At 38.8% G+C, this 15,126-nt stretch overlaps 1 protein-coding gene across 36 annotated transcripts in view; it reads right to left on the bottom strand.

Annotated features, from left to right (window-relative positions):
- Nucleotides 1-15,126, bottom strand: part of SOX6 (SRY-box transcription factor 6) — a 645,440-nt gene that overhangs the window by 35,638 nt on the left and 594,676 nt on the right. For all 36 annotated transcript variants that reach the window (XM_067038178.1, XM_067038186.1, XM_059069816.2 and 33 more), the window contains one exon: nucleotides 8,839-8,947. In XM_067038178.1, the coding sequence (XP_066894279.1) occupies nucleotides 8,839-8,947 (109 nt within the window). The remainder of the gene's footprint in view (nucleotides 1-8,838; nucleotides 8,948-15,126) is intronic.

Genomic DNA, 15,126 nt, shown 5'->3' with positions numbered 1-15,126 from the left:
ATAAAGAGACTAACAGACCACCAAGACCAACCTAACTTCTGCGTTTCCATTATTTTTAACCTCTATACATAATCTAAGTCAATCTTGAACAACTAAAGTTTAATGCCTATTTAGTTGGCGGCAAAGTCCAAATTCCTCAGCCTGACTCTCAAGGCCCTCCACAGTATGGAACCCAGCTATTTTCATAACATATTTAATTCAACAAATATTCACTGAGTATAAATATGTGGAAAGCTTTGTATTGGGCTTGGTCGAGAACACAGAGTTGAAAAGTGACTCTTCCTTTCTGGAACTTCCTTGTGAATGTCCGTGTACTTTACCGTTTCTGTGTCTGCTTGGATTATTTCCTCAAGTGAAAGTTCTTCTCCTTCTCTTTGTTTTTCCAAACCTAGGCTTATCTCCAGCTATATTTCTATCAGACCTTCCAGAATCATGGCTGTCAACAAAGCACTGTAGTTTCCTCTTTTAAATAGCACTCTTTTCTGTTTCTCTAATGATATACTATAACATATAACACCTTAGGTTGTTCTGCTTTCTGTGTATGCTAATATTATTATGCCAACTACATTACTAGCTCTTGAAGAATACAGTACAGTCCATCTTTTAAAAAATCCTTCTCTCTGTGCTCATAACAGTGCTGTGTACATAAGAGATAATTGGTAAATTATAACTTGAACATGTGGGTAAAACTAAAGATTGGGGGACTCTGAGTAGGGATAGATCCTGTTTGGAAAGAGCTGGCTATCAGAACTTGTGGCTCAGTCTACAGAGAACCACCTCTAAAGAGGATGAAATGACAGATAGTGTGTGTAAACAAACAGTGATAGAGTAAAATGAGACAGTGTATCTAAAAGAAGGAGATATCCAAAGATAAGAATTTCTTAGTTAAAGGAAAAAAAGATAGGGAAGTCAGTAACAGAAAATAGGGGAGAGCTGGTCGGTTATTGAATTTTGTGAGTAAGTTAGAAGCACAGTTATCAGAACTTGAAAAGAAGGAAAGGACCAATTGGGGAAAAAGGGAAAAAAAAGGTTGTTCTCAATTTCGGTCTTGACCTTAAGCAGAGAGAATTTAAAGAGTACACCAAATTGGCCTGAGACTCTTTAAATTCCACCATCCTAAGGCTGGGCTGAATTCTATAGTCTGCAGATGGGAAGTCAAGTGGCTCTTGCTGCCAAGAGAAGAGGATTCTAGGGACAGGGAACTAGACAAGGTTCACACCTCAACAGTCACTACACAGTTAGTCCAGACATGGCAGATAGACCTCTATCAGCCGGCGTTTATTCTAATACGTTGGTTTATGTGAAGCAGACATATATACTGCTGAGGAACCATAGACTGATTTTGCAGTCCCATTGGGAACATGTGCCGGCTGTTCTTGTCTTGGGTCTAATTTTCATGGTAGATAGCGTTAAATCTTTTGTCACTCAGTTGCTACAGCAAGATGGGGGAGCACTTCTGTGTGATTCAGTAATGGCATAGACAAGCATTTCTTCCCCAGAACAGAGGATATTCAGTCAGAAAACCAGATAATTTTGTGTGTGTGGTGACACTGTCAATGATACCTCTTTAGAGAAGGCAGCCCAATGAGAAACCAGCTCTTGGACAGGTCTAGGCTCCTCACGAAAGGGAGGCTGTCTTTGATTGGGCTTTCTAGCTTAAGCAACTCTAAGAAGCAGGTTGAATTCCCTTTATGGAGTATTAGGGGAAGGAGTTATACAAGAATCTTGACATTTCACTCTCTTATCCCATCAGGACTATCCATCACTTGGAAAGTTCAATGGAAATTATTTTCTACCAACATTAAAAGTTATTTGGGAGCTTTTAAGACACAGCAAATATATTTCTTTAAGAGAAGTTTATTTGCTTGTTTAAGAGAGCTGCACTTTATATATAGTGCTGATATAAACTGGTGCACAGGATCCTCTAAAACTGTTTATATCCACAGTAAAATACATTTCTGTGATACCACAGAGTTAGTCCAGAGCCAAGGGCTTTTTGAACTCTGCTTATCTCCCAGCCTGTATGGCTGTTACTCAGTTTTCACCATGTCTGGGGTCTCCCTGGCCACCCATCCTGGCCTCAGACCTCAGCCTGCTGGTTCCATACAGACTGCTTTGCCTATTTATTTTTCTGAGATGCCTGGAAATGCTATTTTAGGCAGCTATGGAAGGCCAAACCCATAAGCCCACAGTAAAGCTCTGGTTGGTACTCCCTCTGGATTTCCCTGGGTCTTTTATTTTAATATGTATAATTCCCCATCTTTTATTCTTGGTATACAATCTAGTACTTGGATACCTTCTTGGACAAAGACATCTCATCTCTGATATATTTCAATAATGATTTCACTTATTTTAAAGATGGTGTGGTCCCTAATTTACACTTGTTACTTTCTAGTTGACTTAAAGGTGAATGATTTCAATTGTACGGTAGTAAGATAAGAGTTTAAAAACCAGAAATCATCTACACCAACTTCCTCACCTTCAGCTGAGAAAATTCAGGGAAAGAAATTGACTTGCTTAGAGTAGAACAACTGGAATTTAAGTTTCCTAACCCTTGAGGAAATATCTGAAGGGGTGTAACGTGGAGAAATGGTAAGCTTTATTTTGTTGGAATCCAAAAGTCAGACAAGATCCAATGAGTAGAAGTTATAAGGAAGCAAAGACAAATAACAAAGAATTAAAAATTAGAACCGGAATAAGCTTCTCAAGAAGTAGTCGGTTTTCTGTCATGAGACTATTAGAGGCATTTGAACAGAGGTGAGATGACTACTTGTCAGGGATATAAAAAGGGATTTCTTGGATGGAATTGTAAATTTGATTACATGTCTCTCCTTTATTCCAATTCTGCGAATCTAAATGTTGTGATGTGAAGCACTGTATTCTGGTGGGCTTGAACAAATAATGACCTTTACGTTCCAAAGTGTAAGCAGATGTAGCCTTTAAATCCCTCCCCAGATTCTACTACAGCTTTCCTCTGCTGCCTTGAATGAGCCGTGTATCATCAAGTCAACCTTCCTTTTCTACCAGGAGTAAGGATCCAGGCAGGGGAAAGGAAATGTGAAAAGCCTCAAAGATTTCCCAGAGTATGGATCAAAGGGTAAAGCAGGATTTTTAGGAGAAGATATTCACATTAAGTGGTGCATTTTTTTAAGGAAAAAGAGGAAAAGTTGCAGTCCCTGTTATTTGTCTATAAACAGAGAGCTTAAGTTGACAATAATAAAGCTATCCTGAGATTTAAAACTTAGAAGCAATCAGAAGTTCACCAAAAAAATGAAGCTTTCAGAAGGGTTAAGGCCATCTTGGCTGGGATCCAATGCACAAATTCAGTACAAATCTATAAAACCTTTCTAAGCAAATCTGAGAACCTGAGAGCAACAGTTCTAAAAGGGGTTATTCTTGGTGCACATATCCATTTCCATTCAAAGCAATGCAAGTTTTTAATACATGGAGGACAGCACATCATTACAGTTCCAACCCAGGGTCCAAAAGCCTGCCTAATGGTAATCACTTTCAGAGCTCATCCCTTTTAGAGCTCATATTCCACTATGCTCCACGTCAAAATGAGGTGTGAAAAAACAAAACAAAACAAAACAAAATGAGGTGTTGCCTCCCTCTGAGGCTGGGACACAATAATTGAATTTGAGAATTAATAGAGGTGTTAGAAGAATGTTTTCTTACCCAAACTATTCTGAAAAACAGAAAAAAAAGAAAAGTGTCCCTTTAGAGGCCCCAGGTGTGTGAGAGAGAAGAAACAGGATGGAGAGAATATAAAAAATAAGGCAGGCTACAACTATTGTTGCTGGGGGGAAGAGAAGAAGAAGAGAGGGAAGGGGGGGGTCCATCTGTGAAAGGTAATTAGGAAATGCTACTGGAGAGATCTTCTCATTAGTAAAAAGAAAAGATCATTCTCATTAATAAAAAGAAAAGATCAAAGACTTGAAAATTCGATTCAGCAAGTGGTACAAATATACTCTCAAAGATATTGGTCTCCTCTTTTATTTCTCTGAAGAAAAAAACCAAGTGAAAGCTATTGTGGACAGATCACCTTTCTTGTAATAAACAGGCTCTATGTTTCATGAAGCCCCTAATAACAATCTTGCATTTGGAGGGGACCCTAGAGATAATGGAATCCAACATACCTCTTTTAAAAGATAGTTAAGCCCAGGGACATTCGTCACTTATTTGCCTTCGTTTAGCAAAGGAACTTTAATCCAAATTTCCCAATAAGCAGACCAGAGCCCTTTCTACTATACTTTGCAACCCTGAAATTAGGAGGGTTGGGATAAGAACTGCACTCTTGCCTAAGGAGAACAAGGAGAGGGGAAACACCGTATGAAAAGTCCATAAAAAGTTAAACATCTGTTCGTCATTCTTAATACATGGTGACAGACTCAATTAATTGAGTCCTCTCTTCCTTACATGCCCTGCATAGGAGCTAACAACTTTTGTGTGCTCAATACATATAAAGCTAACAAATGCTCCAAAGTATAACAAGACCTTAAACATGTTTCCTAAGCCCCCAGCACCGATGAATTTGTAGTTTTATAAATATCGTGGTGAACAAGAAATGCTGTCTTGTCATATTCAAGCCAAATAACAGCTGGACTTTAAAAATAAAATTTTGAAGACATTTGCCTTTTATATTTTTAATTTCTGTTTTCCTGGCTTACGGTTTTGTCATTTGATTTTGATGAGTAGTTAATACACACGCACAGCTGCCTCTTTTGGTGACCTTTCCCTTGCTGCTTCCATGTTCAAAGCTATGAAGCAGGTCTACAAGTTGCTTACTAAGTGATATTGGCATTTTCGCAACTGGCAGCAGACATTTTCCTGGAAAGCCAGGCTTACTTTAGCCATTTCAGAAGCCACACAGGAGAATGGGGTGCAAGTAGAAGAAGGGCATAGCCCCTTAAAGCTGCCATTATGCATTATTCACAATAGCCAAGACACAGAAAACAACCTAAGTATACATCAGCAGATGAATGGATAAAGAGACTGTTTTATATATACATATATATAAATTCATGTGATAAATGATATTATGTATTACATATATTACATAATATGTTATATAGTTATATATACATATTTTGAATGTGATAAAAATATTATTCATCCATAAAAAGGAAGAAGGAAACCCTGCCATTTGCAACGACATGGATAACCTTGAAGGCATTACGCTAAGTGAGGTCAGACAGAGGAAGACAAATACTATATGATCTCACACGTATGTGGAAGCTAAAAAGCCTGAAGTCATAGAAACAGAGAGTACAATGGTGGTTTCCAGGGACTAGACGGTGGAGGAAATGGGGAGATACTGGTCAAAGAGTACAAACTTCCAGTTATAAAGATGAATAAGCTCTGGAGATCTAATATACAGCAAGGGTGACTATAGTTAAAAATATTGTCTTATATACTTGAAAGTTGTTAACAGAGTAGTTTTTTCATTTTCTCATCAAAAAAAGGTAATCTGTGAGGTGCAGAGGTGTTAACTAACATTATTGTGGTAATCATTTACCAATATATACGTGTATCAAATCATCACATTGTACACCTTAAATCTGCACAAATGTTATCTGTCAGTTATATGTCAATAAAGCTGGAAAAAGATTTTAACTGGTCCAAAGCCAGAGGAAACATGGAGATGATCATGTGTGGACTAAGAAGGGATGACATCCTGGGTGAGAGCTACAAAACTTACCTGCCAATGGAGCTTACCTAAGTAGCTTTCGCTCTGAACCTCTGTGAAGAACAAAGAAGTCTTGATCTTCTTAGTACTTTTCTCAGTGATAATTATATCCCTCTTATGTATCTATGCATGCATTACCCTTTTAATCTTCTGTCTTTCTTCACTAGACTCTAAGTTCCAAGAGGTCTGGAACATATTTGTTTTGCTTCCTTTGGTTTATCCAGTGTCTAGTTCAGGGACCGGAACACAGAACAGGCACTCAAGAAATGTTTGTCTGTTTGTTTGTTTGTTTGTTTTTAGACCAAGACTGACTGAAGGAGTGAATACATTTTTTAGGTATTCTTTCACTTCATTTCCTTCTTACTCCTCCTCTTAAGGGCAATATGGAGGAGCAAAGTGGAGAAAGTATTATTATGTACCTGTTATCTACTCTGACTTTAATATGAACTGCAACTCCAGCAGGCTTTGCAATCAGCTTATGCTTGAACAGATGCCAGGAAATATCCTGAAGTCAGCAGAAGGCTGCTACGCATCCCAGCAGCCCTCACAAAGGCACTGCACTTCTGCTGGTTTTAGAGCAGGTAACTTGACTCCATTCATGAACTCACGGTCCCCCAAAAGCATACGAGGTCTCAATGGCAACTCTGGGCAAGCTTCTGAAGGGAGGTTTTCACACGCTCCTTAAGCTCCTGGGCCACTACAGCCCTTCTACTATTACACTCATCAGGCACTGCTGTTATGTGTGACAGAGTAACACGAGAGCTGGTGCATGGCATGACTTGCTATATTTAGGGGAGAGGAAATGGGCCATACTGAGGAAGGACACAAGGAGTTTGTTCAGAAAAATGAAGGTACCACTTCTGTATCCATATATATAGGGGGTGCAGGATAGCACAGTACTTAATGGCTTGGGTTCTGGAGCCAGGCTGCCCGGGATCAACTCTCAGCTCTACGCTTACTAGCTATGTGACCTGTGGCAAGTTACTTAACTATTCTCAGTCTTAATTTTCTCATCCGTAAAATGGAAAAATACACCTTCTTTATAGAGTTGTATATGATTTAAATGAGAAAACATGTGTTAAAAGCTTAGCATATTCTCTGGCATATAAGTGCTTGATAAATGTTTGCTTAAAAAAAGCAAAGTAACTAGGAAATTGGTTTGAATCCAGACAATCTGGATACTGAATGGAAGTTCCACAGATTTTTTTTTTTGTGTGTGTGGTATGCGGGTCTCTCACTGCTGTGGCCTCTCCCGTTGCAGAGCACAGGCTCCGGACACGCAGGCTCAGTGGCCATGGCTCACGGGCCCAGCTGCTCTGCTGCATGTGGGATCTTCCTGGACCGGGGCACGAACCTGTGTCCTCTGCATCGGCAGGCGGACTCTCAACCACTGTGCCACCAGGGAAGCCCCACAGATTTTTTTATACAGTATTCTTCTCTACAGTTAAGCTTTTCACTTTTTCTTTTCATAATGGTTAATAACTCTGACCATGATTTTTAACTTACCAAGCACATGATATCATCAACTAGATTATTAGCATTACTGAAAGGCAAATGACTTTATATCTATTGTACAGTTAAGAAGTTAAGTGAAGAAAGCTGAATGACAGATTAAGAAAACTCTGTTAGAACAAGGATAAGGCAATGGAACTCTGTAACTCCTAGTCTAGAAAAATTAACAGACCGAATACTCCAAAGTGATGAAAAGTATTATTTCACTGTGTCTGGTCAAAGATTTAGGTACTCTGTAGTACCATCTTCCAACACAACTGAGATGTACCACACCTGGAAAACTAGTTCCCTAGACCACAGAACCTCAATCCTCACCAGGGGGAAAAATCATGTACTTCTAAGTGCCGATAAAAAATGTCAGTGTCGCCGTGCTCTCAGTACACATTCTTCATGGAAGACAGTGAGTATATGTCTGGTTTTGAGTCCTCTTTATTCCTCCTTTCCTGCTCCTGCGCCTCCTCCTCTTCCTTTTCCTCTTCCCTTCCTTCCCCACTCCCCTCACACATGCACATACCAATCAGAGTTTATTTTAACACCTTGTCCCCAGGACTATCATTAAACATTAGTCTCTCCCACTGGCATGAAAAACCTGCCTTCTGAAAACTCTCTGAAGTACTTCCTAATGTATGATTCTACCCATCTCTTAGTGCTCATGCCAGGGGTTTCTGAACTGCCTCGGATGGCCCCAAGCTATCACTAGAAGCCACGCTCAGTTCAGATGCTGCTATGAGATGTCTTCATGTGTTTTCAAGGGAGTAGGGTCCTGGAAGGAATCCTGCCAGTAAACGGGATAATAGTAAGATATTTCCCCTCAAGCTAAAGGACTTTAGCTGGGACCTGAGATGGATGAAGTGTTGTGTTACTCTAAAGAGAACAAATTAATCTTCCCTGACTGGTGGGAGGGATTCTGACACAGGAACAGCTAACGGGAAAACCAGTCCCTACTCTGGGATGACACAGTAAATAACCAGGCAGCGCTACTACTAAAGTGCTGACCTAACTCATAGATTGTACCCAGCCTCTGGGGAGCAATCTCTGCTGTTTTGCTGCTTGTGTATTTAAAACAAACAAACAGAAAAGGAAGAGGAGCAGACAGGCATTGCTGTGGGTAAACACACTGAGAGTAAAGCTAGTCTTTTCCATCAAGACTTTCAAAAGACTTTATAATGGTTAGTACCCAGACACGGGCTGGGCCTTGCCCAAGCAATTATTAATTTTATGCTAGATCTGCTTCAAACTATAATTTCGTTTCCAAAACGGTTTGATTGCACCTGGGAATCACTTGATTTGGGGGTAAAAAAATCCTCCTTTGTATGTTTGTCCATTTTTTTTTTAATAAGAATGTCATGAGGTGGATGAAACACAGAATTCTGTTGTTCATTGAAATGTAGAGGGTTCTTTTATTTTAAAACTTTAAAATGGCACCTTGAAGTATTTGGATTGCTATGTGTTCGGTAACATACAATCTAGCTGAATTTCAAAGTTCTCAACTATAACATATAATGAAGCCTAACATTTCTTCTGATTTGCCAAGAAAATTGACCTGGTGACTCCCAAGAAAGACCATGAAGATCCTACATCTACCTCGGGCACATCTCTAGAAACACACAGAGCAGCAGAACAGAAAAGCCACTCACCCTCTGCATCTTCTGGCCGAGTAAGATCGATGACACCTGGGCCCAGCTTTCCATCTTCACTTGACTTTCCTGTTAACTGGGGCCCCAAATTTTCAAAGCGTGTTCTTTCCTAGAGGAAAGAATAATCAGAGACTTATACTAGCTTCCAAAGCAGCCACTTTTTCCTTCCAGTTTCTATCTTTCTTAATGGAAAAAACTTGGATTTACAAACATCATTTCTGACCAACTTGAGCTCAGAAAACTTTTCAGGAAGATTCCACTAAAGCCTGTTTATGGCACTGACAGTGCTGACAGCACCTAAACCATAGTACCTATAAGGAAAGGAAATCTGTGGCAGGTAACCTGCCAGGGCTGTTCTGCACATCTCTCTGTTGGATTTGCTCCAGTATTCTAAAAGGAATGCAAATGAAAGGTGTGAGCCAAAACTGCAAAATCTGAAAGAGCAGTTTCCATTAAAATATACTGTTATTCAATGGGAGAGGAATTTTCCTTTTTAGAGATCATAGTTTGCATTGGTACTCCTGGAAAAATACGAATCAGAATTTTAGGCAAGAAGATTTCAAAAACAAGTATTTCAAAGCAGGCAGACTAGATGATGGCTTTGATACTATTATTTTGCTGAGGAGTTCGAACTGTAACTTCCTGGTAAGTGGAAAAGAGAACATTACTCCTAGCCAGGCCTTGAGTCAGGAAAGTTAAACACTCTTGCCATTGTAGTAGGGAAACACAAAGATGTTTTGATTGTTAACCTGTTCTTCTAGGATCAGGAGTCTGAAACATCACAGTGAACTCTCCTCCTGTAGCTCTCTGGATCAGTATCAGAGGGCTCATTGATCATAATTAACATGCTGTTCCTGTCTGCAGAAACACAGCACGTGTCCCCTTCTCTCCTCCTTGCTACTCTCCAGATTCAAACTTGGCTTTGTGTTGTGCTTATGAATGAATGAAACCTTGTTGTTCATTACTATGAAACAATATTAAATGTCATGTCAGCTTGAATTTACAGACATGAAATAGCAGCTTCCAGCTCCGGGAATGGTTTCTGCATGTTATACTTAATGCATTATGCAGCAGTAGAGTGCTGATTGCTGTTCAGTCTATTGTTCAATGACCTAGTTCTGTGCTAGGCATGTTCAGCATTAGATGGAAACACTCTGAGTGTTCTCTTCTGTAAGATGTTTAGAAACTTGGAAATATTCTTAAAGAGCAAACATACAATTACTTGATAGAGGCTGTGTCTCATTTGTACAGTCTCACTACATTTGTGCTTTCTAATATGATTATTTTTGAATATCATTATATTTCTATAATTAATTCCCATCAGTCAAATTGTGCAGGAAGTCTTCCAGTTCCCCTTCATCATGGAATATGTTGAAATCTGTGTTGGAAGAAAACACAGTATAAACCTTGCTTTAATCTAGCAACATTTCTATGAAAGATTGCAACAAAATTATAATCATGAATTTCCCCAACTGGGTAATACTAACTAGTTACAATAGCGGTATGTGGGGAAACCTCTGAAACACCACACTTATAAAAAACAGAGTGAAAATAAAAAGCAAATTAGGTATGGTTCCCCAATATCTTCTTATGTGACACTGCCGCTGCACAAGAACAAATTAACCCAGATGCAGGCCACAACAAAGAGCAACCACAAGCCAGACGAGAGTTTCACACATTGTAGGGGGAGGACAGCTGTTTTTAATCAGCCAATTTCTATTTTTGAGTAGCACTTTTGGTTGTCATGATGTAAAGAAAAAGAATTAAAGTGAAAATAAGCAGTACCAGGGTAAGCAAAATATTCAACCTTTGTTTTATCACATTGTTTCACATTTCAAATATTTGCATGTGAATGCTTTCCCTATGTTAAATGCAGAAGGAGTTTTGATGTGACACCTGCAATCTTCTTGGAAGAACAACCTTTATCTGTATTTTCATGGGGGGAAAAACAACTTTCTCTGAAAATCAACAGACTGTGCTACCTATCAATATGCATATTTCAAGTATCTTTCTAGTCATTCATTCCCTTTGATTTTACCGGAAAATATTCTCAGTAAAAAAAATAAATAAAGTTCCTGAAAGAATATCAATATTTTGACAAGGAAGGAGAAGAGGGAAAATTACATGCCATGGTTTGTAAAATCCTAAGACAACAAAGCTTACATGATGATAATATCTTTTCTTTTATAAAAAGTGAAGTGCACTCACAATTCAGTAGTATCAGCTTGTTTTTAATCATAACAAAAAACATTCAGAACATTCAACAACACATTCACAGTGTCTTTGAAGTCATACATTTTTCTGACTTCATTGAAAAAAAAATTATTCTGCAGAGATACTTTCCTTATAAAATATCAATATTTTGACAGAGTAGAAGTCAAGGAAGAATATCCCATGAAACACTTGTTAAATAGGCAGAAAATAAATCAATGATAAAAATTGTTTTGGGCAGTGGGCTGCATTTTATATTTGGTAATATTAAGCACTTGTGTTTGAGATTAAAGAAGGACCCTGCAAAGCCATGCCCTTTCATATAAATTTCTACCTCGTCTCCCAGAAGATTTCCTTCTTTTCTTCAAAGAATAGCTCAGAATATTTATTTGCCAGCCACATAACCATAAGATAAGAGGGCCTGATGTCTACAAGTTAGCTCTGGGCAGCTGAGCTAAGCAAAGATTTTACCAGTGAGGTTGAACATGAGCCTAGTAAATACAGAATGTGGACAGAGGCACAGAGAGAATTTCAAAGATACTTTAGTTCCAAGGGGCCCTCAACTTCTGGCCATTAAGTGCCAATGGGTATGCCCCGATATGGAAAACATAGACAGTGGGTGGCAAGCTCTTAACTACAAGTTTTCCATGCACTTGAACTAGCTCTCGCAAATTACATAGCTCGCAAGTAGATATTTTGGAGATATAAACAAAACACCTCAATGCTAATTTTAATCTCAACCCCTCCAAGCAGGAAAACTTCCCAGTCTTCATGATGACAGTGAAATGTGCGTTTTACATGCAGTGATGTGATCAGACACTTACTTATGCACTGTCACTCACAAACATGCAGGCAACATAAAAGTTAGTGAAAAAAATTAAAGTCAGCTCTGCTGTGTTGTAGGACTGTTGGCTCTCTAAGTGCTTTGAAATTATGATGTATGAGGTAGATGTTGCATATTAAATAAAGATATTTAAATGATAAAGCCCCCTTTAGTGAGAGCTGATGAATGTTAAATGTTACAAGCCACAAGACGGTAGCATTCATCATCTTCACATATTATCAGAGTCAATGACGGGGCAGCCTCACTGATGACAGATCGACTGCTGCATTATTATCCCTTATTTCCAGTGTGACTGAACAAACCATTCAACTCCTCAGGCATTATTTTTAACTTTGCATTAAATTAGCAACTTTTCCCTTCCTACCATGGCAAGATGGATCATTTCTGTCTTTGCATCGGTGGACAGAGAGAATGAACTTGGGATAACTAAAAAAACAGAGGTTTATTTTCATCTAGGAAAAAAAATCAACTCCCTCTTACTGGCAACAAATGTAAAATTGTGATATGGGGAAAGAACAGCAATGAAACAGTAAGCACATAATAATGGCTTTTCTTTTCACTTAGATAAAAGCTGAATTTTTGATGTGCACAGTATACTTTAATAAAATTTTATATACTATGTTTTATACACTTACTGGCTATTCCATAATAATGTGTGTGCTAACAGTAAAATTGCTCTTAAATTTATGTGTGTTATTTATATGTTCCCACATAACAATGCTTTTTGTTGTAAAAAAAATTCTGTTTATTAATGTAATTTTACAACCACTGCATCCAAGATCTGTGGTAAATTAATGACATTTTTATTATTTTATAGTGTCATTAAATTTTTACTGATCACTCCATCAAACAGAGGCAGTAAAGGCCATAATGTAAACTGGGACACTTAGAGCAGGCAGCAGGAAGACATTCCATATAGTCTGAAGAAAACTGCTAGCAATAAATGATATTTATACCATCTTTAAGCATGTGAGAATACTTGGATAAGTTTGGCAAAACTGTTTCAGTAGTAGAGTGGATTGTGTACTTAAATAACAGTTTGCTTGCCAGTGAGACAAGCCTTTTTCAAACCATATGTGAGATGACTGATTACAGCCATCTCCTGAAAAACAACACGTGAAAGGTAACGATGCACTGGGCACCCTCCCTCTGGATTTCCAAGACTGACCAACCTATACCACACCTCAAATGATTTCAACATGGTCCTCTTTTCCACAAACTGAAGCGGAAAATTGTACTTGCTGAGAGAGGCTTTTTGTTTGTTGCCTTACAAACAAATATATTTCATTTGACAGGCAGACATGGCTAGACAATGATGTGATGCATTTTACTCCAGTGGTCTAAATGAGAGGTACTTTACCAATCTGTATTCAAAGGTCTTTTCCAAAGAATGTCTGAATATGAGGTCATCCATAGCAACCACAGAACACACACCTAAGAGGCCATTACTTATATTTCAGTTAAAATGGGTAAAAAAAATCTCATGTTACTTTCACATGTAAGTTCCATTTTAATTAGTATACTCTACACTAGCTCTCAAATATTCTGTTCATAGAATATTAGTATATATCTTATACAAATATTGTATAATATTTTCTACAAATACATACATATTACATATATCATACTTCTATTTGCTATACAGAAGATAGAAAATAGAAAATTCTATGCTCATTTAATCACAAATTTAGAACCACCTATCTCCTACATGGGGATTTTGGTATGAATATTTTTTGAGTAAATAAGAATTTTGCTGTTATGTCCTAAAATACTTATTTATATACTAAAGAACCTTTAAAACCATTCAAATTTGTAATAATAAGGAACTTTGCAGGGAAAGTTAATACTACAGTGCTGCCAATCATGTTTCTGTGTATTCCTGAAGCGGTTTTCTAAGAGAAATAACAAATATATGCATTATGAATAGAAATTCTCTAAGGCCACCACAATATTCTGAGATACTACCTACCCTTAAAGTTTCCGCTATGTCTGAGTTGTTGAATACTACCCAAATGAAGGTTTGCCCTTTCATCCCGGCTCCAACCTTTAGTGTCTTTCCAATCCTGGAAAACTCTTTCTCAAAAGTAAAGACTTCCCTGCAAAAGCAGCTTTTGCCTTACACCACTCCCCTTCCCATCTTCTGTTTACATCAATACCAACTGGTCGGTACTATTTGTCTCAGTGCTTTCCTTGCCCCTCTGTGCCCACTTAATCTTCCAGGCTTGCCAATTTCTCTTCTGCAGAGCCTCTTGCACTGGTCCTTCCCCTCCATGCCCTCCCTCATCACCGATCCCAGCACAGGCCCTCACACCTGCACTCCTACATGACTGCCGCACCTCCTCTCTGGTCTGTCTGAAACTTGACACTGACTCCCCCACCTGCTCTCACTCCTCACAGGGTTCCAATTCATGGCTCTGATTTAAAACCTTCCAGGGGCTTCCCTGGTGGCACAGTGGTTGAGAGTCTGCCTGCCGATGCAGGGGACACGCATTCGTGCCCTGGCCCGGGAAGATCTCACGTGCCGTGGAGCGGCTGGGCCAGTGAGCCGTGGCTGCTGAGCCTGTGCGTCCGGAGCCTGTGCTCCGCAACGGGAGAGGCCACAACAGCAAGAGGCCCGCGTACCACAAACAAACAAAAAGCAACCTTCCATGGTTTCCTATTTTCTATTGCATTTTATCCAAACTCCTCTACTTGGAGGAGTTTCAAGGTCCTTTATACACTATTCCCCACACGTCTTTTGAAACTCAATTTCCTACAACTCTCCCATCATACATCCTCTGCTCAGGTATAATAATGCCATGATAAGGCCTGCTTCCTCTTCCCCATGACCGCTAGAATGATGCTTCCTTCTCCCTTCTTCCTTGCCAAGTTCTATTCATATTGAAAAGTCCAAGTTGTCCATTACCTCTATAATCTCTCTGATCTACTTTCTGATATACAAAAATTCCTAACTTTCCATATATAATTAGGCCTTGGTACATACTATTATTAAAGAATTGACCTTTGCTTCATGTGCACCTCGAACTCTCCCCTAAAAACATCAAAAGATTTTTCAAGCCAGGGATTGTGTCTTGCAGCTTTTCTATATATCTTACTTCACATGTACTGTTAGTGTCCATAAATACTTCCAGGTTTTTACAAGCCCACATAATTGATTAATCCACATAAATCAAAACACCCTGTACAAGTGTGTCCAAAAGGAACAGGAACTACCAATTTTATAATATTTCAAG

The sequence above is a fragment of the Kogia breviceps genome, chromosome 7 (assembly GCF_026419965.1).
Source record: "Kogia breviceps isolate mKogBre1 chromosome 7, mKogBre1 haplotype 1, whole genome shotgun sequence".
NCBI classification, from domain to species: Eukaryota; Metazoa; Chordata; class Mammalia; order Artiodactyla; family Physeteridae; genus Kogia; species Kogia breviceps.
This window is presented reverse-complemented; position numbering and strand designations above follow the sequence as displayed.